A 26406-nucleotide genomic window follows, 5' to 3' on the forward strand; every position below is an offset into this window, starting at 1 on the left:
TTTTCAAATAATTTTTTCTTTTACTTTTAAGGTGAAACTTTCCAGTTTGAATTTAGATGATCATGCAAAGAAGAAACTTATTAAACTTGTAGGAGAACGATACTGCAAGACCACAGATGTACTTACCATCAAAACAGATAGGTAAAGAAAGAAAAGTTGAGCAGACTGTGCACATGTGTTTTTTGTCCTCCAGCACTTCAGCAATGCTTTTAGTAACAAAGGGTTATTAGCAAAGTTGTTCAATTCCTATCTTTAATATCTTCACACTAGCCTACTTTTGTTATGTTGTTCCTGTATGCAGAGAGGACTGCTTAGCTAAATTATTGCTATTTTAATATTAATTTTTATATATCCATGCATATAAAACTTAAATTTTGAAGACAAAGTATGATTTGCTAGTGATTAATGCTTAAACAGGTAGTTTGTTTTTTTGTTTTCTTAATTGGCTTTATTTGTGATTCTGTAATCTGGCAACATCTCATTCCATAAAATAGAATACATGTTCCCGTAAATAGGTTTTTACAAAATGAAAGCATCACAAAGAGTCTTGTAGTTCAAAATTAAAATTATCAAATTGTACATGTGGAAATTTATCTAGGCATTTCTGGGAATAAGCAGAATTCCAGAGCCAGGATAGATATTTATAAGTCCAGTTATAGTTTATTATATATGAATTTATTAGTTTATGATTTTCAGTTGATTTAAAGAAAGGTTGTTGGTATATCTTTGCTAAATGGTTATTTTGTTATTAGAATTATACTTCAGTTGTTTCTAAATTATGTCAAAATATAAAAGACCTGTCTTTAGAGAAAAGTGAGTGTACAGGTCACCTTTCTCTCTGCCTAACCCAGTTTCAAAGCATTTGGAGGTATCAGAAACAATTTGGTGTTACATCATCAGTCTTGGTGATAGGAAGAGGGAACATGGCATACATAGAGATATAGTAATAGGGTAGAGGCAGAAAAGAAAGGAACCATGGTTTCTGATTATTTCCTTATGAGGGAAATAGATATGAAACATATTAGGAATATTCCTTTTACTCTTTTTAAAAATTGCAAAATAATGTTGAATTTTACTTTGTTCAACTTTAAAAATACCCTTTAAATGTTACTGTTTGAAACTCTGTAAATACCTGATAATGTTGCTTTTTTTCCAGTATCAATATATATGTTTTATGGTAATGCTTATATAGAATAGATAACTATTAAATAAACATAAAGGAAGAATGAACAGTGTAGTTAGTTAAGTCATTTGTCATTATATGGTTTTATTTTATATCTTAAGAAATTGGAAGAAATATTTTGTTTTTCTTTTATTAATTAACCTTAATACATGTGCTATCTCATGTATATGTAGAAGTTCTAACTAATTTTAGGATATTAGTTCTGTCTTAAATATAGCAGTAATAGTACAGAATTGTATATAGTGTAACTCATATTTAAAGAGAATCAGCTCTGGAGAAATCAACACTTGATTAACATCTATCATCTGCCTATTTGTTTATTTATTTATTTTAAGATAGAATCTTGGTGGGTTACCCAGTCTGGCTTTAAACTCCTGGACTCTAGCAATACTCCTACCTCAACCTCCCAAGTAGATGAGACTTTTTACACACCATTGCACCCAGCTTGTCTTAACTATTTTTAAAATGGTTCATTAGATATGCTTATGCCATTCAGCAGATTTTGACGTGGCGAAGGGGACTTCAGTTGGACACAGTCATATTAAAAATAGCATAAGCTGTTGTATACAAATAACTACATTAGTGACGAAAGCAGAGTTGAAAATAACACCAGTGTTCAGTATCCTTAAATAATGTTATACATAGAATGATATACACAGAATGTTCTTATTCTAAAAACAAAATTTTCTTAAAAGCAGAGAATTTCTAAAGATATTATCTTCTGTATATACTTTGCAAATCATTCTGTATACTAAGTTTCTAGAATTTTGACTTCTTCCTTCTTTCTCTTTTAAAGGTGCCCTTTAAAAAGACAGAATTATGATTATGCAATGTATCTACTAACAGTTTTATACCATGAATCTTGGGTAAGTGTATATGAATGTTTAATGATTTTTTTTTAGTGTAATTTAGATGACATTATCCTTTCAAAATACTCTTGTGTGGCAAGTACTTAATTGAATATTTTGTGGACCACCACAAAATATTATTATTCGATTATTCCATAATCGAAGCATGTATGGAATAGCATAGGTGGCTTCTCCTGATACCCAAAGCGAAGATCTTGAAGTAGTTTATCTAGTCCATCTCAGGCCCATATTAAAAAGTGCCTGAAATACTCTTGAAATGCAGAGTTTCTGACTTTTGCTAGAAAATCACAGTGTTTTGCTTTGCTGTTATGTTTTGTTTTGTGTTTGAGTGAAAGTTGTCTGTTATGGGAGAGTAATCATTTTTTGTATAACTTTAGAATTTATGATTTATCCTATTTTCCAAAACTTTGTAAAAAGGTATTTTAGGTTTATTAAAATTTTTAGTTAACATTTACTATCTGACTATTACACGTTAGGAACAGTTAAGAGCAATTAATTATTTAGATAGTATTAAAAGATGTCTTGTGGGGCTGTGGTTGTGGCTCAGTGGTAGAGTACTAGCTTAGAATGGGTGAGGCACTGGGTTCAATCCTCAGCACCACATAAAAAATAAAGGCATTGTGTCCACCTACAACTTAAAAAAGAAAAGTGGTCTTGTGTCTGAATTTATTCAGTTGTAATAGAAATATATATACATTTATGAAAAAGATTTTGCTATATTTGAGCATCAACTCATCTGATTTAATGTTAGAAACTAGAATTTTTTTAAAAAGCATTTTTAGTTGTAGATGGACAAAATGCCTTTATTTTATTTATGTATTTTTATGTGGTGGTAAGGATCAAACTTAGTGCCTCACATGTGCTAGGTAAGTGAACTATCACTAAGCTACAACCGCAGCCCACCAATATGTTTTGTGTTTAGGTAATTCAAAGTTTTAATTATTGTTGGGTATCCTAGCTACTGAAATAGGAGAACCACAAGTTCGAAGCCAGCCTTGGCAACTTAGCAAGACCTGTCTCAAAATAAAAAAGGGCTGGGGACACAGCTCAGTGGTAGGATTCCCTTGGATTCAACCCCCAGTACCACAATAAAAAAATAATTATTTTAAGAATGCATTCAAATTAAGTTAAATTTTTGTAGATTGCCCAACATAAGGAACTTAGGAGATTCGGTAGCATCTCATATTAGGAACATTTGAAGGACTAGAGCTAGCTACAGAAAGTCACTCTCTTTAGATGTTCAAAGAACTTCATATGAAGAAGAACTTAAATAATTTGTTTTTATGACTTAAAGATATAACTGGGTGGAAGCAATAGTAAGATTTCAATTCGTTAAATGAGAACCTTCCAAGAGAAACATCCATAGATGCTGGGGGCTACTTCGATGGGTAGAATATGTTCCATGTATTGGCCTTCTTCTCTAAGATATGGTAAAAGAAACATATTCCTGAGACAGGTAGCTGCATTAGATGGCTTTTGGGACTTCCTTCCAGCCTTCAGATACTGTGATTCTGAGAATACATGCAGCTGTTCTCTAAACTGTGAACAGCATGTTTATTGATGTTAATAATAAAACAGTTTTAAAAGAGAATGAGTGGCAAGTGGAAACAAAGAAAATTTTATTTCAAGGTTAGTAAAGAACAAAAAGTAGCTAGTTGCTCTTTTCTTCTTTTGCAGTTTTCTCATTTTCATAATTCAGCTGAATTTTCTAATTTCTGCTTCAGGAGCAATATGATAATAACAGTTAATCTCTCTTTCCTGTCAGTTGATTTTAGAAATCCCTTTGGCTTAAGATGATTAAGTTCCCTTCAGAACCAGCAACATGGCTGAATTAACTACAGTTGTATGGCTAGTGCTTAAAGAGTTAATAATAAACAATAAAAGCCAAACAGTTTTGAATTTTTCCAACAGTCTTTTTAAAATGAATTGCCCCAAAGGAAATGACAGGCATAAATAAATTCAGTGAACGTTGACTTACTGGATTCTTTCTGTGGTTCCATGACATAGAATCCAAACAAGCTTGTATTCTGGATTCATGCAAGAAGCCTTTGATCTTTAATGCTAATCACTTTGATGCCAGGATGGATAGCCACATATAACTGTCTTAAACAGATATAATTAAAGAATTCCTATATTAAAATTGGCTCATAGTCCTTTCTAAACAAGTACCATCAGTGAAGAAGCTTTAAGAGAATGCAGATGAGCCATGAAATTTTGCAGAGCTACTGGAACAGAATTTTTATTGAATCAAAATTCTTTTTTCCCTCACCAGCATGGAATTCATACTTGAAATTGATGTTACCACCTGGCATTTAATCCAGTATTTTAAAAGCCCCTGTTTAATCCATTGCTTTCTTTTTTATAGGCTAGCTTCTAAAGCATTTCATACTCAAATATGTGTATGCCTTGGCTTTTTAACCTTTCCATGGAGGTTACCTTTAAATAGCATTGAGAGGAAAGTAGTTGGAACCTTCTGAAGAAGGTTCATCTATACTTAAGCTTAAGGATGTTACTGTTGTATAATATTCAAAACAGTTTAACTATAGAAGTATCAAAAAGGGGATTCCAGGGTTGGGGATATAGCTCATTTGGTGGAGTGCTTGCCTAGAATTTACAATGCCCTGGGTTCAATTCCCAGCACCACCACCACCAAAAAAAAAAAAAAAAAGGACTGGATTCCAATGCCAGTTTCATTGCTTTCAACCTCTGAGGTTCAATTTTCTTTTAGAGAGTTTTTGGATAAATTAGAGAACACCTATGTAAGTGTGGAACAAATAATGGGTTCTCAGTAAATGGCTATTAATATTGTTAACAATACTAAAATGAAGAAACCTTTTTTCTTAGAATTTCAAATTCATTTATTTCTAATTTCAGTACATAGTTTACGATGACAGTTTACCCAATTAAAGTCATATATGTACCCTACAGTGTTTAAAATTTTAGAACATATATTCTACTCACAGTTTGACTTAATTTATAATAGTGAAACTTCCGAAATTAACTTTTATTGCATGATGTTTGTTAACCTAAACCTTCCAAAAGCAATTGGGTTAAGAAATGATTGAAAAAAGCATTTCCTAGAAGTCTTGCCAAAAGATAGAGTGAAACACAAACACAATAAAAAAAATAATCATTTTAAGAATGCATTCAAATTAAGTTAAATTTTTGTAGATTGTCCAACATAGGGAACTTAGGAGATTCAGTAGCATTTCATATTAGGAACATTTGAAGGACTAGAGCTAGCTGCAGAAAGTCACTCTCTTTAGACGTACCTACATTTACTCTGGAAGATGTAGAGCTCTGAAATCAAATTCCAAAGATTCTTCAGTGGTATTGATATTGAATTAGTACTAACAATTACTTTTTAAAATTTAAATTTTGGGCTGTCTTATTGGATTTCATGACAGACTTATTGTCAAAAATATATCTAGCTTTGTAATAGAGTGATTCTGAAGTTAGTTAACAAAAATTTCTAAGTTAGATAATTTTATACTTACTAATACAGGTCATTTTTAAATGGGATCTTACTGCAAATACTTCTGATAAAAGTAAAGTTGAAAGGAGCAGAGGCATTCAAGCCAGATTGAGTAAGCTCTACTGGGGAGTGTTCATGATACTTGTAATGGTACCTCCATCAAGTCTTGCCCCACAGACTCTAGGGATGATCCAACCTTAGCACAACTGTGAACTTGGAATGGATGTTCATTGAGAAGAAATTGGACCTGTGCCAGAAGTACTACCTGGGTGGGTTGACTTTCCTGTTTGTTCTCTGGAGCTGGTCAACATCTGCTTTTTCTAAGTCTTCCTTCCCTCCGCCTGCACTGAGCAGAGCTAAATCAAAAGTTAAGTCTGGGGCTTCCTTTTCTGGGTGATCATGCTCAACACCTGAATCACCATTTTCTAGATTTACCAGTTCTGCTGGGCCACACTATGCCCCTGATACCCCCTGCCAACTTCTGCACAGGACCTGCTCATTCTCAAAATGGGCTTCTCTTCTCTGAATTCACACTCAAGCCCCTAATACTTGTTCCCTTTTCCCATATTCTCTGCTGACATCCTCCAGCAAAGAATCTTGACTTAAAAAAATACTTTCGCAAAACCATAATCACCATTTAATTTTGAGTTCATTTTGATTGTATGTGTGTGCTGACATACACATGCATTGCCAGGTCCTATTAGAGAACACTTGAACAATGTTTGCTATGTTGTTTACTCTTTCTTATATTCAACAGCTGTTTAGTTCTTGTATACAGCCAGCCCTCCAAATCCATGGGTTTCACACCCATGGATTCAATCAATCTCAGATCAAAAATAGTCTTTTAAAAATTGCAGCTTTTGGGGACTAGGGTTGTGGCTCAGTGGTAGAATGCTTGCCTAGTGTATGCGAGGCTCTGGGTTCGATCTTCAGCACCACATAGAAATAAATAAATGAAAACAAAGGTATTGTGTCCAACTACAACTTAAAAAAATAATTTTAAAAAATCGTAGCTGTTGGGCTGGAGTTGTAGCTCAGTGGCATAATGTTTACCTAGTACATGTGAGGCACTGGGTTCAAGCTTCAGTACTACATAAAAATAAGTAAATAAAAGCATTGTGTCCATCTATAACTAAAAAATTTTTTTTTAAATGCAGCTGTTTTGAACATTAGCAGTCTTTTTTGTTGTTGTTATTCCCAAAATATTTGACAACTGTATATAATAACTGTTTACATAGCATTTACATTGAGGAAACTTTAACTTCTGCAGATTTAGGAATCTGCAGACTCCTGGAACCAATCCCCCATGGATTGGGACAACTATACAAGAAAAGGTGCTATAATCCGTAGGACTATCAAAATGAATGAGCCTTCACCCTTAGGCACCTTTATTTCTGGAGGGAAATTGATGGTTATAATACAGTCTGTTGAGCTGGATAGCAGAAATTAGGCATAGTGCTGTGAGAGATGCAGACCAGGATGAATTCTACCTGACAGCTTCAAAGGAGTGGTGACAATTTTGGAAGATGGATAGAAGAATATAGTACAGAAATGGGTGAAGGACTTTCCAGACCTTGTGAGGTTAGAGAGTAGGCAGAGGTTTGGTTTGGAAGGATATAGACTAACAGGATGGGGGTAGAAAATGAGACTGGCAATAAGTCAGGTCCAGATTGTGAAGCATGCTGTATAGCTTATTCACAAAGTACACATTTATAATCAGAGGGCAACATCAAGCATTTTACTAGTTGTCTAAAAAGACATCTCTCACTATTTTAGAGTTTATAAAGGAATAAGTTGTCCTGTATCAAATGTCAAGTGTTCTTTCATTAAAAATGACAAATGTTTATTAACTGCCATTTATTTGCATGGCATCATTAGATATAGAGGTTAATATGAAACAGAAAAAACATAGTTCCCAATGGCAGAACACTAGTGAAAAACAGCATGTTTAGTAATAAATATTATAAGTGTTGTAAGGGTTGTTTTAGTTTGGGCTCTGCTCTAACAAATTACCACAGATTACGTGGCTTTAAAAAAAAGAAATTTAATTCTCACAGTTCTGGAGCTGGGAAGTCAGAAATCAGAGTGCAGCATGGTTGGACTAGAGTCAAGGCCCTCTTCCTGGTTTGCAGTAGCTGTCTTCTTGATGTATCCTTGCATCAACCAGAGAGAGAGGAAGCAAGCGCTTTCCTATCTTCTTATGGAGGCACTAGTCTCATCATGAAGTCAACATTGTTGGCCTCATTATTTCCCAAAGACCCTATCTCCAAATGCTGTCATATTGGGGTTGGGGTTTCAATGTGAATTTTGGGAAGACACAGACATTCAAGGGTTGTATTATTTAGTATTTAATTTTTTATTCTTTCCCACTTACTCTTTTATATATATAGTCTTCAAGGCATTAAGATCTGATTTGAGCCTCTTATTCTATATCTAACCCCTATTTTTGTACAGGTAGGTTTTTTGTTTTGTTTTTGCAGTACTGGGGATTGAAACCAGGGATTCTGTACCACTGAGCTCTACCTCTAGTCCCTTTTTAAAAAATTTTTATGTTGCTGAAGCTGGCCTCCAACTTGTGATCCTCTTTCTTCAGCCTCCTGTGTCTGGCGAAGTTATATTATCTTACTTTCTGTATTGGTCACTAAGCACTTGACTGTAGATACTTTGTCATTTAGTGTTGTTTTGCCTTTCTAACTAATTGTAAAGGGCTTCATTAGCAAGGATCTGACCTTATTGTAATTTGTGCTTCAAAGTATCTAGGTTAATGTTAGGTAAGAACACTTAATATTATAATAGCTTTTGAAAGAAATATTATCCATTCTTTTAAATTTTTATAAATAGTCTTTTGAAATGGGTTTTCAACTCTATGTCTGTTCACAAATAAGGTGAGAAATGAAGAGGTAAACTTCCTTTTCAGTATTATAAAATGTGCCATATTTATTAGATGTTAGCAATAATTAGCTTACTGGTGTGAACTATTAATAATTCTTAGATAAAATTATTAACAGTCAAAAATTATGACCTCTTTTGAAGAAATATCTTTGCAAAAGTTAAAGAGACAGTGTTCATAAATGTATAATTTGGATTATGTGTAGATCAGGTTTTTCATATGACTTTATTTTTAAAGTTTAAAATTGTTTTAATTCAAAATAAATAAATAAATTGTTCTAATTCTACATTATTTTGGAAGCTCTCCACAATGTTTGCTTTTGTGAGTTTATTTTATGATGTAAATTTACATTTGACAAAGTTCATAGAATCTATATTCTTTAAAAATATTGGCTTCTCCTAGCAAGGTACATCTATTTCACATGAAGTGTGTATTCTGTTTCACACTTCATACATAAACCTAATACTACATGTTTGCTAAAGAAATGCAACTGTCTAACCACATTAACTGAACTCACATAATGAGTCTGAGAATTAATGCTGGGCCAGTAACAATAAAGAGTGACTACATGCCACAGTTTTACTTGATTCCATACAAATATGTCTGACCTTTGTTCTAAAAGTGGATCTGTGGTGTTAATATGAGGGTCATCTGTGTCTTTATCTAGACTTCTTTTTTAATTTCTCTGCTGTTTCAAATGGTCACCTTGGGTTAACATAAAAAAGAAACCATGCTGGGCATGGTGGTGAACACCTGTAATCCCAGCTACTAGGGAGGCTGAGGCAGGAGGATCACAAGTTCTAGCCTAGCCTGAGCAATTTAGCAAAACCCTTTCTCAAAATAAAGTTTTTTTTCAATATGGCAGAATAGAGAATGTCACTTTCCTGGCTACACCGTGGAGTGAAACCAAGAAAACAGGCAGCTTCTCAGCAAGGTGGGTAACCCAAAAAAAGGCAGGGAGGACTTTACTGGAATTTAAAACTGGACATTCAGAGCAGATTGGGGACTCAGGAGGTTGGATGTATAAAATGAGGAAAGAGTCCCCAGCAGCACAGCCATTGCTGTGGCCAGGCTGGAAGCACCAGCCAGAGTAGTTTCTTAACAAGTGAGATGGAGGTATAAGGGGATTAAAGGAAACTGAATTTTTAGGAGGCCTGATGTGTGTGTCTGGGTATGGAACATTTATAGATCAGCAACATTGCCTGACAAACCTGAAAGGCACACTGCACATATCCCTGTGCAGAAAAGAAGGCATCATCTCTCCAGTTGAAGTGCAGAAGACAAAAGAAGGAACCATTTTGCAGCTGCAGTGGAGGAGTGGGGAGGGTGGACAGCTAAGGAAGCTCATTTCCGGGCACACCCGAGTTTGGCCCATAATACAGGCCCAGGAAGCACACACTGCATGCCATAAAGTGTGTATAAGCAACTAGGAAAAAAAATCAAACATGGAGAGAAGTTTACTGGTTGTGGAAATCCACCTAGCTTTACCCCTCCCTGTTAAACCTGCTGCTTGCAGCACTGGCAGGGAGAGAACACATCTGGTCAGGAACCAAAAGGGTGGGGGCAGGAGAGATTGAGTTTGGAGACTGAACTCAAGACCAGGAAATGTGGGGCCTGCAGGTGATGTAGGAGACTAAGAATTGACTCCTGTACTACACAAGTGGAACCCAGGGGAGATACCCGGGGTATAGTCTTCTAGTGTGGACTGTCAATTTCTGGGCCCTGGAGGTGTGCTGAAAAATCTCCAGACCAATTGGCATTCAGCGAAGAACCTGGTGCCCACTTAAGCCTAAACCCTGCCTCTAGGAATTCCACCTACAGGATTACCTCTTTCCAGCAGCCCAGAGAGTGGAGCATCTCAATCCAGATGACCCCACCTAAAACTGCTGAGAAGAGAAGCTGAGAATTTTTTGAACTCCAATGGAAAGAATTCTTTAACTTTTCATCAGGATTTTTTCTTTCTTTCTTTCTTTCTTTTTTTTTTCTTTTCTCTGTTTAATTGTGACCTTAATGATACATGGGCATTTATACATACTCATATCTGGGCTTTTTTCTCATTTTTCACATTTCTAAAGCCAGTCATTTTTCATGGATCAGTTTTTTGAGGACTAGGATGTTTGATTAGTGTATTTTAGTTTTGTTTTGATTCTCTTTATTTTTAATTTTTTTAAATTTATTTTTCACTTACCTGTTTCCCTTTATTTTTCTCTTTTCTTCCACTAACAGTCAATCTCTGTTGTTCTTTCACTCTTCCTTTAAATTTTTACTTCTGTCTTCTCTCCTCCTCCCTCATAATCATCACATCCTATATCACTTATGTTCACCCCCTTCCACCATTTGAAATTGTAAACCCTTTTGCAAACTTGCTGTTTTTATTATAGGCAATAACTGATCACATCATTTCTGTTTATTGTGATGATTAACATTAAGATGATATAGTAGGAACTCTTTAGTTTAGTGCTGTATATTGTTTGCATTGGTTATTATTGTCTCCCCCTAAATGGTGAGGTACTGGAAACCTTCAGGAACACTACAAGCACACAGGGTAGAAACTCTGCTATCTCAGATCCTACTGCTAGATGGTTAGACACACAACTAACATGAAAAGCAAGGGAACAAATTGCCCCAGACAAACCAAGATACTTCAAAAACAGAATCTAACAACACCATGGTGGAAGAAATGTCAGAGAAAGAATTTAGAATGTACATAGTTAGAACTAATCTGCAAGATAAAGGGCAATATCAGAGAAAAAAATACAGGAAATGAAAGATCACTTCAGTAAAAAGAGATTCTGAAAAATAATCAAGCAGAAATCTTCAAAATGAAGGAATCAATAAACCTAATTAAGAATTCAATGGAAAGCATTATCAACATACTAGACTACTTGGAAAGCAGAATTTCAGGCAATGAAGACAAATATATAATCTTGAAAACAAAGTTGACCATGGAGAAAATATGTTAAGAGACCATGAACAGAACTTCCAAGATATATGGGATAACTTGAAAAGACCAAATTTAAGATTTTGGGGGATAAATGAAGTCTTGAAGATACAAACCAAAGGAATTGCACAGTCTTTTCAATGAAATAATATCAGAAAATTTCCTAAATCTAAAGAATGAAATGGAAAATCAAATATAGGAGGCTTAAAGTTCCACCAATATACAAAATTACAACGTACCCATACCAAGTCACATTATTATGAAAATGCTTAACATACAGAATAAGGATAGAATTTTAAAGGCAGCCAGAGAAAAACATCAGGTAACGTTTAGAGGGAAAACAATTTGGATCTCAGCTGACTTCTCAACCCAGACCCTCAGAGCTAGAAGGTCTTGGAATAATATATACCAAGCTCTGAAAGAAAATGGATGCCAGCTGAGACTACTACGTCCAGCAAAATTAAGCTTTAGAATTGATGATGAAATAAAAATCTTCCATAATAAACAAAAGTTAAAAGAATTCACAACTAGAAAGCCTGTACTACAAAACATTCTCAATAAAATATTTCATGAAGAATTTTTTTTAAAAAGTGAAAACCAACAAAAGGAGGAACTAACATTGGAAGAATAGTCAAAGGAAAAGTAATTCAAAGTAAAAGCCAGAAATAAATCAAAATGGAAGAGAATAAAAGTCATTTCTCAATAATAACATTGAATTTAAATGGCCTAAACCCACCAATCAAAAGACATAGACTGGGTGGGCAGAGCTGGGGTTGTCCCTGGTGGCCATGTTGAGGCCCACCCTCCCCTTCCAGCCGCCTCTTCTGTCCCCACCACCAACCCTGCTACAACCATAGGATCCTCAGCCCTTTGCTGCAGACAAAAAAGCAAGTTGCAATTGGACAGGAAAAGAATGGCATTCAAACAGATATCTAGCAACAAGTGCTTTGGGGGATTGCAGAAAGTATTTGAACATTACAGTGTTGAGCTGAACTGCAAAATGAAATCTACTCACCATTGAAGGCAGAAAGTGGAAAATGCCCTGCACTGTATTGGGTGTCTGGTTTCACTTGCATAGAACAAAATTTTATATCAAAATCTGGTTACCATCAAGCTGCCTCAAAACACAATCTTGTGGTCATTGCTTCAGATACCAGACCTTGAGGCTACAATATTAAAGGAGAAGATGAGAGCTGGGAATTGGCACTGGTGCTGGGTTTTATGTGAATGCCACCAAAGATCCTTGGAAGACTAATAACAGAATGTACTCTTAAGTAACAGAGGAGCTTCCCCAACTCATAGATGCCAATTTTCCAGTGGATCCCCAAAGGATGTCTGTTTTTGGCTACTCTATGGGAGGCCGTGGAACTCTGATTTGTGCTTTGAAAAATCCTGGAAAATACACGTCTGTGTCAGCATTTGCTCCAATTTGCAACCCAGTGCTCTGTCCTTGGGGCAAAAAAGCCTTTAGCGGTTATTTGGGAACAGGTCAAAATAAATGGAAGGCATTAGATTAGAGGAGGGTTATGATCATAGCTACCACTTCATTGCAACCTTTGTTGCTGATCACATCAGACATCATGCAAAATACCTGACTGCATGAAAAACTTCTAATAAGGGAGTCTCTTCAAGATTATAAAAATTAGAATTGCTGAGGGAAAATATTTCAAAACATTGGATTTCATAACTCTAAAGGAACTTCATTGAACAATTGAATCACCTAAATAAATATATATATTTAAAAAAAAAAGTCATAGACTGGCAAATTGGATTTGAAAACATGACCCAACAATATGCTGTCTCCAAGAGACTCACCTCATAGGCAAAGACATCCACAAACTGAAGGTAAAAGGATGAGGGAAAAAACATCTTTCATAAGGATATCGTAAACAAGCAAGAGTTTCTACCCTCATATCAGATAAAGTGGACTTCAAGTGAAAGTTAATCAAAAGGGACAAAGAAGGACACTTTTTAAGGGAACATATCAACAAGACATGACAATTGTAAATATTTATGCCTCAAACCATGAGGCATCTATGTACATCAAACCCTTCTCAGTTTTAAGAATCAAATAGATCACAACACAATAATATCGGGTAATTTTGACATGCCTCTGTCACCACTGGATAGACCCTCCAAACAAAAACTAATTAAGGAAGCTATAGAACTAAAAAATACAATGGATAATTTAGATAATTTAGACTTTACAGACATATATAGAATATTTCATCCATCAATGACTGAATACACTTTCTTCTCAGCAGCACATGGGTCCTTCTTTAATGCAGACTATGTTATGTAAGTTATCTCGTATGTTAGCATGCAATTGTAGTACTTTAATATATTTTTATTGTCAGTAGGGTTATTTTGATAGCTCCCTTTCCACTGATATTTTTGTGATCTTGCTTTTTCTTGATTAGACTTCTTTCATTTTTATCAATTTTTAGCTGTATTATTTCTTCTTTATTTCATACATTTCTGTTTCTACTCTTAATTTTTCCTTCCTACTACCTAATTAGAAAATAATCTGATTGCTAATCTAGCTTCTTTCTGATACAGGTACTTTTAAGTTTAAATGTTCATCTGAGTACTGTTTCATCCCAGAGATTCTGATATTTTAAGCTTTTATTATCACTTAGTTCAAAGCACTTTTTATTTACTTTTCTTGTGCTTTCTTCCTTCACCTGTGTTTATAAATGTGAATTTAATTTTGAAGTAGTTGATATGTGGGGGAGAGGTTCTATATATCTTAAGGTGGTTGATTTCTAATGTCATAAATCATGCAGGAAAAACAGTCTGCATAATTTTAAATTTTAAAATAAAACAATGGAAATGCTTTTTATAGTGATTGTATTGGTTACATGTGTGTCAAAACTGATCAAATTGCATACCTCAAATATGTACATTTTATTGTACTTCAATTTTGTCTCAGTAGAGCTATAAAAAAAGAAAAAATAAATTATAAAGGGATAGGGATATAGCTCAGTGGTTGAATGTTTGTTGGTATGCACAAAGCTCTGGGTTCAGTTCCTGATACTGCATGGAAAAGAGGGGTGGGGAGGAACCCTAAGGGTCGGGAGAAGAATTATTCCTTTCTTAAAAGTTTTTTCAATGTAAAATGTCTTTTTTTTTTTTTTTAACACAAAGTGTTTAGTGTGGCCACCCATTTTAAATTAGGATTAAATTTGAAGATTAAGAATCAAATAATTTATCTTATTACAACTTCTTCATTTTTACATTGAGGAATTCAGACATAGAGAAGAGGTCAGGTACGTTGCCCAAGATCACAGGAACTTATTAACAGAGGAACCCAGACCTGAACTACAACTTCAGAGTTTCATATTCTTTGCATAGTATCATATTTAGTTTTGAATATTAGGTAATAACAGATAAAATCAAAGCTGACTTTGGCTAGTAGATTGCTGTCTTCTCAAAATTAGCAATTGACTGAAAATTCACTGATCTCTGCAACCTGTTTTCAGCTGGGGTAAGATCTGTCTCAACTGTGAACCTTCTTAAACTATAGACACCTGGGCTCCACAGAATCAGACTCTAGCCACGAGTGTAGCTTAGAGGCTCCACAGCTGATTCTGATGCTGAACCCTGGTTATGAATGACTTCCTATCTTTTTTTAAATGAATTGTTTTTCTTATGACAAAGAGACTTGGAAAGGAGAGCTCAGAGACAGAATTTAGGGTTTGTTAAACATACCACTGGGAGTTTTGGAGAGAGCCAGCTAAAGTTCTCTTTAGAGGAGTTGGTCCTTTTACCTAGAAGAATGAAATAGCACTATACACATTGTTTCCCCTTAGTCTTTGAACGTTAATAAGGAAACTGATTAGAAATTTGGCCTCTTTTTTTTGGGGGGGGGGTGGGTACCAGGGTTGAACTCAGGGGCACTCGACCACTGAGCCACATCTCCAGCCCTATTTTGTATTTTATTTAGAGACAGGGTCTCACTGAGTTGCTTAGCACCTCACTTTTGCTGAGGCTGGCTTTGAACTCACAATCTTCCTGCCTCAGTTTCCTAAGCCGCCGAGATTACAGGCATGCGCCACCATGCCCAGCTAGTGCCACCACCCACCTCCTTTTGAGACAGTTTTTGTATTTGCAAGGAGTATCAAAGCTGATGATGTCTGGTGGGAGTTAGAATGACAGGAGTAGGCAAGAAAGTGAAGGGATTTGTCTGTCACACACTTAGGAGTTTAGATTTGTTGTAGAAAGCAGGGATGGTGATACGCTGAAGGTGATGCACATATGCACCTCAAATCTTGTTGCCTTCAGCCATGACCTTGTTTAACTTCTGACTCTCAAAAGCCTATATATGTAAAAATCTTTAAGAAAAACCCCTTGTTCATCTTTTCCATGCAGTGGCTGAAGTCAAAAATCTGAGAGTTATACTGTCTTCTTTCCTCTCTCCTATATCTGTTAACAATTTTTTTTTCAGTTTTTGCTTTTAAATACCTGCTAAAACTATTTTCTCCTCTTCATCCTCACTGCTATTACTCCAGAATAATCTTTATCATCTTTCACCTGAATAATTGTAAGAGCCTTCTAATTGAGTTCCTGTCTTAGTCACTTTCTGTATTACAGTTAGGGTAACTATTGTAAAAAAAGAAAGAAAAGGAAAAATCCCCCAAATCTGTTGTATCACATTGTTTTATAAAACCCTTCAATGTTTTCCCATTTCCTACGATAAAGTCTAAACTGTAGCATATCATTGGCAGTAATTTGCTACTTCATTACCAGTTACTTAGGAAATGTAGGTTTAATACCCTGTACCTAAGCCATGATACAAAATTCTCTCAATTTTTCAAGTATTATTGTCTTATCCTTTTTTGCATTTGATCAGTTTTGCAAATTCATACGAATCTTTTAATACTCCCCAAATGTAAACTCTCTTTTTTTTCCTGCCACTCCTTTTTCCTTCCTCAAGTTAGCATTAGTTTTATCACTTTTATGGTAATTGCCTGTATACATGTCCACCTCACTCCATTAGAGTTTGTGATTACTGAGGGTAAAGACTGTATATTTCATTCATCTTTATTTTCTCATCATCTAGTATAGTATCTGGAGTGTTAGCATTCAGTCAGTTTTTAAAGACTGATCTAAATTGAATTGATTTCTGTGACATTCAGTTAAAATTTGGCTTTGGTAGCTGAAAGAATTGACAGCAGGATTTTTATTTTTTTTCACTTTTCATCCATTATGAATATTCACCTCTCCCTGTTTTTTTTATGATTTTAAAGTTCCTTGCAATTTTTTAAATCATTAAACTGTTTTCCCTCATATAATACAATACTTTGCATGTAATCATAAGTTGTGGAATATTACTATGATTCATGCTACAAGCAAAGGGAGTTGTAAATAAAATGTTAGGAGGTGATAAATTTGTATGTTTAATGAAGCAGATACTTTTTTGCCTACTGTAGCTTGAGAATATACTGACCATTACATCAATTAGCTGTGTATGCTTTTCTTTTTATTAAATTTTTATTTAAAAGGGGGAAAAGATGATAGGTTTAGATTAAGTTATTCTTGTGTTCTTTTGATAATCTTTTTACCATGTCTCTGTGTTCCTCCTTAGAACATGTTGTTCTACCACTAACAAACAGTGTGGTTTGGGGCAAATTATTTAATTGCTCTGGACTTTAGTTTCCTGGTCTGTAAAGCAGATGATAATATCACGAACTCATAGGATTGTGTGAGAATTCAACTGGTTAATGCATTTAAGGGACTGAAACTAATGGTTGGCATGTAGCAAGTATCGTAATAGTCATTTGTCCTCATCCCCTCATTGGCTTTCTTTCACTTCTTTGAATGTGCTAAGCTCTTTCCAGCTCCAAGGCCTTTGTGGATACTTTTCCTCCACTGGGATTACAAACTTTGACTGGCTCCTATTCAACTTCAGGTTTCTTGTTAGACTGGCAGATCCAGGAGAGTACAGTGTCTAGCATGGTAATTAGGCAGTAAAAATTATTGAATGAATGAGTAAATGATAATTGAGCCAACTGGAAAAGAAAACAGGATCACATGGAATGGAAAGTTGCTGCTTCTAGGTTTGTGGTCAGGCAGGTTTTCTCATTGCAGACAGGGAGGAAAAGAGAAACTGTGTATTATATACATACTTTTAGATTAAATTGTGAACATAAATGTTTAGTGATTGGAACATTAAAATAGGTGTCTGTAATATAATTGAATTCTTTGCCTGAATGATGATCAACTTTAACTTACAATGGAATTTTAATTGTCCCCAATAATTTATTAATTTTATATATTAATTTTAAAGCATAAACAGTATGCTTATGCTTTAAAATTAATATATTCCAACCACACTTAGTACTGGGCTTTATTATTTATTTATTTATTTATTTTTTAATTGTGGTTCTGGGCATTGATTCCAGGCACACTGTACAACTGAACTACATACCCAGCCCCCACTTTTAAAAAATATTTTGAGACAGGGTCTCACTAAGTTGCCCAGGCTGGCTTGAACTTGTGTTCCTCCTGTCTGAGTCTCCTGAGTAGTTGGGAATGCTTTCACACACTAACCATGCATAGCTATTCATTAATGACATCTAATAAGTTAAATTTATTATTTATTAATGACATGTTTCTTCTCTTTAAATAGTTATTTATTGTACGGCTGCCATTGTGTCTTTTTTTTTAATTTTTATTATTGGTTGTTCAAAACATTACATAGTTCTTGACATATCATATTTCACACATTTGATTCAAGTGGGTTATGAACTCCCATTTTTACCCCGTATACAATTGCAGAATCACATCAGTTACACATCCACTGTTTTACATATTGCCATACTAGTGTCTGTTGTATTCTGCTGCCTTTCCTACCCTCTACTATCCCCCCTCCCCTCCCCTGCCCTCCCCTCCCCTCCCATCTTCTCTCTCTACCCCCTCTACTGTAATTCATTTCTCCCCCTTGTTTTTTTTCCCCTTTCCCCTCACTTCCTCTTGTATGTAATTTTGTATAACAATGAGGGTCTCCTTCCATTTCCATGCAATTACCCTTCTCTCTCCCTTTCCCTCCCACCTCTTGTCCCTGTTTAATGTTAATCTTCTTCTCATGCTCTTCCTCCCTACTCTGTTCTTAGTTGCTCTCCTTATATCAAAGAAGACATTTGGCATTTGTTTTTAGGGATTGGCTAGCTTCACTTAGCATAATCTGCTCTAATGCCATCCATTTCCCTGCAAATTCCATGATTTTGTCATTTTTTAGTGCAGAGTAATACTCCATTGTGTATAAATACCACATTTTTTTTTATCCATTCATCAATTGAAGGGCATCTAGGTTGGTTCCACAGTCTAGCTATTGTGAATTGTGCTGCTATGAACATCGATGTAGCAGTGTCTCTGTAGTATGCTCTTTTTAGGTCTTTAGGGAATAGACCGAGAAGGGGGATAGCTGGGTCAAATGGTGGCTCCATTCCCAGCTTTCCAAGAAATCTCCATACTGCTTTCCAAATTGGCCGCACCAATTTGCAGTCCTACCAGCAATGTACAAGTGTACCCTTTTCCCCACATCCTTGCCAGCACTTGTTGTTGTTTGACTTCATAATGGCTGCCAATCTTACTGGAGTGAGATGGTATCTTAGGGTGGTTTTGATTTGCGTTTCTCTGACTGCTAGAGATGGTGAGCATTTATTCATGTACTTGTTGATTGATTGTATGTCCTCCTCTGAGAAGTGTCTGTTCAGGTCCTTGGCCCATTTGTTGATTGGGTTATTTGTTTTCTTATTGTTTAATTTTTTGAGTTCATTGTATACTCTGGATATTAGGGTTCTATCTGAAGTATGAGGAGTAAAAATTTGTTCCCAGGATGTAGGCTCCCTATTTACCTCTCTTATTCTTTCTCTTGCTGAGAAAAAACATTTTAGTTTGAGTAAGTCCCATTTGTTGATTCTAGTTATTAACTCTTGTGCTATGGATGTCCTATTAAGGAATTTGGAGCCCGACCCTACAATATGTAGATCGGAACCAACTTTTTCTTCTATCAGACGCAGAGTCTCTGAGTTGATATCAAGCTCTTTGATCCATTTTGAGTTAACTTTTGTGCATGGCAAGAGAAAGAGATTCAGTTTCATTTTGTTGCATATGGATTTCCAGTTTTCCCAGCACCATTTGTTGAAGATGCTATCCTTCCTCCATTGCATGCTTTTAGCCCCTTTATCAAATATAAGATAATTGTAATTTTGTGGAGTGGTCTCTGTGTCCTCTATTCTGTACGGTCCACCCGCCTGTTTTGGTACCAGTACCATGCTGTTTTTGTTACTATTGCTCTGTAGTATAGTTTGAAGTCTGGTATCGCTATACCGCCTGATTCACACTTCCGCTTAGAATTCTTTTTGCTATTCTGGGTCTTTTATTTTTCCATATGAATTTCATGATTGCTTTCTCTATTTCTACAAGAAATGCCATTGGGATTTTGATTGGCATTGCATTAAACCTATAGAGAACTTTTGGTAATATCGCCATTTTGATGATGTTAGTTCTGCCTATCCATGAACAGGGTATATTTTTCCATCTTCTAAGATCTTCTTTTATTTCTCTCTTCAGGGTTCTGTAGTTTTCATCGTATAAGTCTTTCACCTCTTTTGTTAGGTTGATTCCCAAGTATTTTTTTTTTTTTTTTTTGAGGTTATTGTGAATGGAGTGGTTGTCCTCATTTCCATTTCAGAGGATTTGTCGCTGATATACAGGAATGCCTTTGATTTATGCGTGTTGATTTTATATCCTGCCACTTTGTTGAATTCATTTATTAGCTCTAGTAGTTTTTTGTAGATCCTTTGGGTCTGCTAGGTATAGAATCATGTCATCTGCAAATATTGATAATTTAAGTTCTTCTTTTCCTATTTTTATGCCTTTAATTTCTTTCGTCTGTCTAATTGCTCTGGCCAGTGTTTCAAGAACTATGTTGAACAGAAGTGGTGAGAGAGGGCATTCTCCGTTCAGAATGATGCTAGCCTGAGGCTTAGCATAGATAGCTTTTACAATATTGAGGTATATTCCTTTTATCCCTAGTTTTTCTAGAGTTTTGAACATAAAGGGATGCTGTACTTTTTCTGCATCTATCAAGATGATCATATGGTTCTTATCTTTAAGTCTGTTGATGTGGTGAATAACATTTATTGATTTCCATGTATTGAACCAATCTTGCATCCCAGGGATGAATCCTACTTGATCATGATGCACGATCTTTTTGATATGTTTCTGTATCCGATTTGCCAGAATTTTATTGAGAATTTTTGCATCTATGTTCATTAGAGATATTGGTCTGTAGTTTTCTTTCTTTGAAGTGTCTTTGTCTGGTTTAGGAATCAGAGTGATGTTGGCCTCGTAGAATGAATTTGGAAGTTCTCCCTCTTTTTCTATTTCCCGAAATAGCTTGAAAAGTATTGGTATTAGTTCTTCTTTAAAAGTTTTGTAAAACTCTGCTGTATACCCATCCGGTCCTGGGCTTTTCTTAGTTGGTATTCTTTTGATGGCTTCTTCTATTTCCTCAATTGATATTGGTCTGTTTAGGTTGTGTATATCCTCCTGACTCAATCAGATCATATGACTTAAGAAATTTATCGATGCCTTCACTATCTTCTAATTTATTGGAGTATAAGGATTCAAAATAATTTCTAATTATCTTCTGTATTTCTGAAGTGTCTGTTGTGATATTGCCTTTTTCATGCCGTATGCTAGTAATTTGAGTTCTCTCTCTTCTTCTCTTCGTTAGCATGGCTAAGGGTGTGTCGATCTTATTTATTTTTTCAACGAACCAACTTTTAGTTTTGTCAATTTTTTCAATTGTTTCTTTTGTTTCAATTTCATTGATTTCAGCTCTGATTTTTATTATTTCTTGCCTTCTACTACTTTTGCTGTTGGTTTGCTCTTCTTTTTCTAGGGTTTTGAGATGAAGTGTGAGATCATTTATTTGTTGTTTTTTTCTTTTTTTAAGGAATGAACTCCAAGCAATGAATTTTCCTCTTAGAACTCCTTTCATTGTGTCCCATAAATTCCGATATGTTGTATCTGTGTTTTCATTTATCTCTAAGAATTTTTTAAATTCCTCCTTGATATCTTCTATAACCCATTGATCATTCAGTAACCTATTGTTCATTCTCCAAGTGATGCATGATTTTTCCTTCCTTCTTTTATCGTTGATTTCCAGTTTCATTCCATTATGATCAGATGGGATGCATGGTATTATCTCTACTCCTTTATAATTTCTAAGAGTTGCCCTGTGACATAATATATGATCTATTTTTGAGAAGGATCCATGTGCTGCTGAGAAAAAAGTGTAACTGCTTGATGTTGGGTGGTATATTCTATATATGTCAATTAAGTCTAGGTTATTAATTGTATTATTGAGTTCTGTAGTTTCTTTATTCAACTTTTGTTTGGAAGATCTGTCCAGGGGTAAGAGAGGTGTGTTGAAGTCTCCCATAATTATTGTATGGTGATCTATTAGACTCTTGAGCTTGAGAAGAGTTTGTTTGATGAACATAGCTGCACCATTGTTTGGGGCATATATATTTATGATTGTTATGTCTAGTTGGTGTATGGTTCCCTTGAGCTGTATGTAGTGTCCCTCTTTATCCCTTTTGATTAACTTTGGCTTGAAATCTATTTTATTTGATATGAGTATGGACACTCCTGCTTGTTTCCGAGGTCCATATGAGTGATATGATTTTTCCCAACCCTTCACCTTCAGTCTATGTATGTCTTTTCCTATCAAATGCATCTCCTGTAGGCATCATATTTGTGGATCTTTTTTTTTTGATCCAGTCTACTACCTGTGTCTCTTGATTGGTGAGTTTAAGCCATTAACATTTAGGGTTATTATTGAGTTATGTATTGTTTTTCCAGCCATATTTGTTTATTTATGTTACTTAACATGGTTTGTTTTTCCTCTTTGTTTATTTTTCCCTTTACTGTACTACCTCCCGCTGTTGGTTTTCATTGTTATTTTCCATTTCCTCTTCCTGTAATGTTTTGCCAAGGATGTTTTGAAGAGCTGGTTTTATAGCTGTAAATTCTTTTAACTTTTGTTTATCGTGGAAGGTTTTAATTTCATCTTCCATCCTGAAGCTTAATTTCGCTGGATACACAATTCTTGGTTGGAACCCATTTTCTTTCAGCGTTTGAAATACGTTGTTCCAGGATCTTCTAGCTTTCAGTGTCTGTGTTGAAAGATCAGCTGTTATCCTGATTGGTTTACCCCTAAATGTAATCTGCTTCCTTTCTCTTGTTGCTTTTAAAATTCTCTCCTTGTTCTGTATGTTGGGCATCTTCATTATAATGTGTCTTGGTGTGGATCTCTTGTGATTTTGCACATTCGGCGTCCTGTAGGCTTCTAGGATTTGGGATTCTGTTTCATTCTTCAAAGTCTGGGAAGTTTTCTCGTATTATTTCGTTGAATAGATTGTTCATTCCTTTGGTTTGGACCTCTATACCTTCCTGTATCCCAATAACTCTTAAGTTTGGTCTCTTTATGTTATCCCGTATTTCTTGGATGTTCTGCTCATGGGTTCTTAACAGTCTCGCTGAGCTGTCTATGTTCTTCTCAAGTTGAAATACTTTGTCTTCATTGTCTGATGTTCTATCTTCTAAGTGTTCTACTCTGCTGGTAGTACTCTCATTTGAGTTTTTAATTTGGTTTATTGCTTCCTGCATTTCTACGATTTCTGTTTGTTTTTTATAACCTCTACCTCCCTGTATAGTTGATCTTTTGCTTCTTGGATTTGTTTATGTAATTCATTGTCGAAGTGATCTTTCATTGTCTGATTTTGCTGCCTAATGTCTTCCTTGAGACTCCAGATCATCTGAAGCATGTATGTCCTGAATTCTTTATCTGACATTCCACCTGCTGCAGATATTACCTCTTCTAAAGTTGAGTTGACCTGCATTGCTTGTGGTCCTTTCTTTCCTTGTCTTTTCATATTGCTCGCGTTTCTTTCTGCTTGTAAAACTGTTGTGTTATTGAATTTTCCCCTTATATATTTATATTGCTCTTGTATAGTTGCAAAGTCTCTCTTTTGTGGAGAAAGACAATGTTAACAGTTCTCAGTATCAATAGTACATCATGTAAGCACACGTTTTCCTTATTACTACATTTATAGCTAGACTCTATGTCTACAAATGTTGGTTTCGATTATCTTTTACAAATATAATCATTAGTTTCATGAAAGGCATACCGTTTCTGGTAGCTTGAAGAAAACTGAATTTCAGGTGTAGGATGTTATGTTTATGGGGAAAGGAGTGAGGGTATGGGGTTAATCTAACTTAGTAACTTTGGAAAGCTCTAACTAATAGATGGGTAATTTATGGAAGAATGTGTAGGTTGAAATTCCTATCTGTATTTATAAGATTACCCTACTTATAAATAATAAAATTTAGGGGGTTGCAAGTGGGATAGAGGGAGTAAGAGGGAGGAAAACAAATAACAAGGAAATGAAGAGAAAAAAGAGAGTGGGAAAAAGAAAATACGAGAAAAAAGAAAAGAAATAAAAACGGGGGAGGGAAGTGGGGCATATGCAATTCTTCTATAGTATATTATTCTGCTGATCCAGTTGTTAAAGACCTTTTTCGTGCACAATTTTTAGTTTCACATATGTTGAGGTTGCGAGGACCCGAGGGGGGAGGGTAGAGGAGACTGGGTGAATGGCTGAAAAGAGAGAGAAGAGAGAAAAAGAAAGAAAAAAAAATGTCTCTCAGAACTCTGTTTTCATTTCTTCCAGTTGGTGGCGTTGTCTGTTCCTAGCTTGAGTCTCTGGGTTCAGGATGGTGGTGAGGACTTGAGCTTCCACCTGTGGCCTCTCTACTCTTATTCTCTTAGATGTAAACCAGGTGCCTGCTCCACTGCAGAACTGCACTGGTAGCCACATCAACCGGTTGGTGGGTTTTAAGGGTTGGTGGGATTTTCCAAGATGAGTTCCATCAGTTTTTCTCATAAGGTGTTTGATGAGGTGGGGGTGTTGGGGAAACCTTATGTTTGTCAAGAGTTCGGTCAGGTGACCGCACGGGCGGGCGGCAGGGCCCCTCCTCCAGTTGGAGTGGTGTCTACCGCACTGGCGGGAGGCTGGGCTCCTCCAGCTGGGGAGGTCTGTCTACCGCGCAGGTGCAGGTGGCGGCTGGGCCCCTCCTCCAATTGGGGTGGTCTGTCTACTGCGCAGGCAGGCGCTGAGCCCCTTCTCCGGGTCCCACGGTCTGCCTACCACGCAGGCACAGGCTGCAGCTGGGTCTCTCCTCCAATTGGGGTGGTCTGTCTACCACGCCGCGGGCCGCTGGGCCCCTTCTCGGGGTTGCGCGGTCCGCCCACCGCGCAGGCCGGAGGCTGGGCACCTCCTCAAGCTGGGGTGGTCTGTCTACTGCGCAGGCGGGCCCCTGGGCCCCTTCTCCGGGTAGCACGGTCTGCCTACCATGCAGGCACAGGCTGCAGCTGGGCCCCTCCTGCAATTGGGGTGGTCTGTCTACCCCGCCGGCGGGCCGCTGAGCCCGTTCTCCCACCATTGTGTCTTAAGAGATTCGTAAAGCTCCAGTTGGTATTGTCCAACAGAAGGGATTCCTGGTTTTTCTCTTAAGCAGACAGGGTCAGGGTTTTATTTAATACATTCATGATTGACTTGGGTTAGGACTGGTTGTAGTTCTTGTAAGATGAGTTCACTGTTGGTTTCTTCATTTTCCTCAGGCATAGCCTTCCTGGCTTTTGTTTGGGAACTTGGTGAGTCTGAGTTCACATCACTGAAAGAGTGCTGAGGCATTACTTACACCCTTCAAAAGTTTTGTGCTTAGTCTGGTAACTGCTTGCCCCTTGCAGCCTCAAAATCTAGTGCATCTTGAGAGGGAGATTTGTTGAGTATTTGTAAAAGGACCTCCTCCCTCTAGCAGGACTGTCTCCTAAATACTGTGAGATTATGGGACATTACACTTTGTTTTTTAGAAGCCCTGGTGCCCTAGTTTCCTATTTATAGCTTCAGAACTAAAACCAGTTATGTTTGTGGCTTCTCAAATTCTAATCTATCACACAAGCCCTGGCTAATAGCTCAAACCTCCCAAACCACTCATTTCTCTTCCATTAGATAGCATGCACAAGGCCTTGGGTTCAATCCCTAGCACTAGAGGGAAAAAAGTATCACCTTTAGATTGTGACAGAGAAGAGCAGACTTCTTATTTCTGTTTATTTTATCCAGTTTTATAAATATCAATCATTTGATTTTTGTGAATAGGGATAACATGGTAAAACATTTGAGGCAACTGTGTTTGTATTTACCTTTAAAGTTTGAGTTTATTGCTTGATGGTGGTACAGGTCACATTCACTTTGAAGACATTTTCCAAAAGTTTTGTAAAAATGCCCCCTGCCATCATCCCTAAGTATTCCTTCCCAAACCCATGGCATAGGTACCTAGGTTTGAACTCTACTCTTTGAAGTTACGTTATTAACAGCAAACATTTATATAGTGTTTACTGTGAGCAGGTGCTCCTAGTACAGGGAAATCCTTGACCTCTTTTAATGCTTAGAACAGCCCTATGAAATCAGAGATGCAGCTAGGATTTAAATTGAGGCCTAGAAACACCGAAGCCCATGTTAAATATTGTTTTATATCACCTTCCTATTTGATGTTGACCCCATTACAGATATGCAAACCTCTGTAACTCTGAAACCCAAAAAGCTTTAGAAATGGATAGTCTTTTCATGTCTCATTTGGTGGGAAAAAAATGTGATCTGAATGGATAAGAAGCTATTTATGTTATTTATTTTTTTAAGATGGGGTTATATAATGTTGCCCCAGGCTGGCCTCAAACTTCTGGACTCACAGGCATTTTTTTCTTGCCTCAGCCTCTTGAGTTGCTGGGACAATGAGTACATGCCAGTGTGCCCAGCTATTGATATATTTTATTTATTCCATGTAATGTGAATATTTGCATATCTTGCTGCAGATAGAGTAAATGTGTTAGATCAGTAGGTACTGCTATAGAAACTTTCTAAAAGAGTTGCTAAATATATGGTATGTGCACTATGTTACTTCCTAGAATAC

At 36.2% G+C, this 26406-nt stretch overlaps 1 protein-coding gene and 1 pseudogene across 8 annotated transcripts in view; both read left to right on the top strand.

The window, feature by feature from the left end:
• Positions 1–26406, top strand: part of Mrps35 (mitochondrial ribosomal protein S35) — a 64349-nt gene that overhangs the window by 19954 nt on the left and 17989 nt on the right. For 4 of the 8 annotated variants that reach the window (XM_058576140.1, XM_058576139.1, XM_046435688.2 and 1 more), the window contains 2 exons: positions 32–141; positions 1980–2049. In XM_058576140.1, the coding sequence (XP_058432123.1) occupies positions 32–141; positions 1980–2049 (180 nt within the window). Of the gene's footprint in view, positions 1–31; positions 142–1979; positions 2050–5557; positions 5797–24107; positions 24265–26406 lie in introns of all 8 variants that reach the window. The other 4 variants (XR_009225948.1, XM_046435689.2, XM_058576141.1 and 1 more) reach the window with 4 other exon arrangements.
• LOC131423852 (S-formylglutathione hydrolase-like) lies at positions 9362–18158 on the top strand (annotated as a pseudogene).

Source organism: Marmota monax, unplaced genomic scaffold (assembly GCF_021218885.2).
Source record: "Marmota monax isolate L192 unplaced genomic scaffold, Marmota_monax_Labrador192_F-V1.1 WCK01_AAM20220418_F8-fsc00012, whole genome shotgun sequence".
NCBI classification, from domain to species: domain Eukaryota; kingdom Metazoa; phylum Chordata; class Mammalia; order Rodentia; family Sciuridae; genus Marmota; species Marmota monax.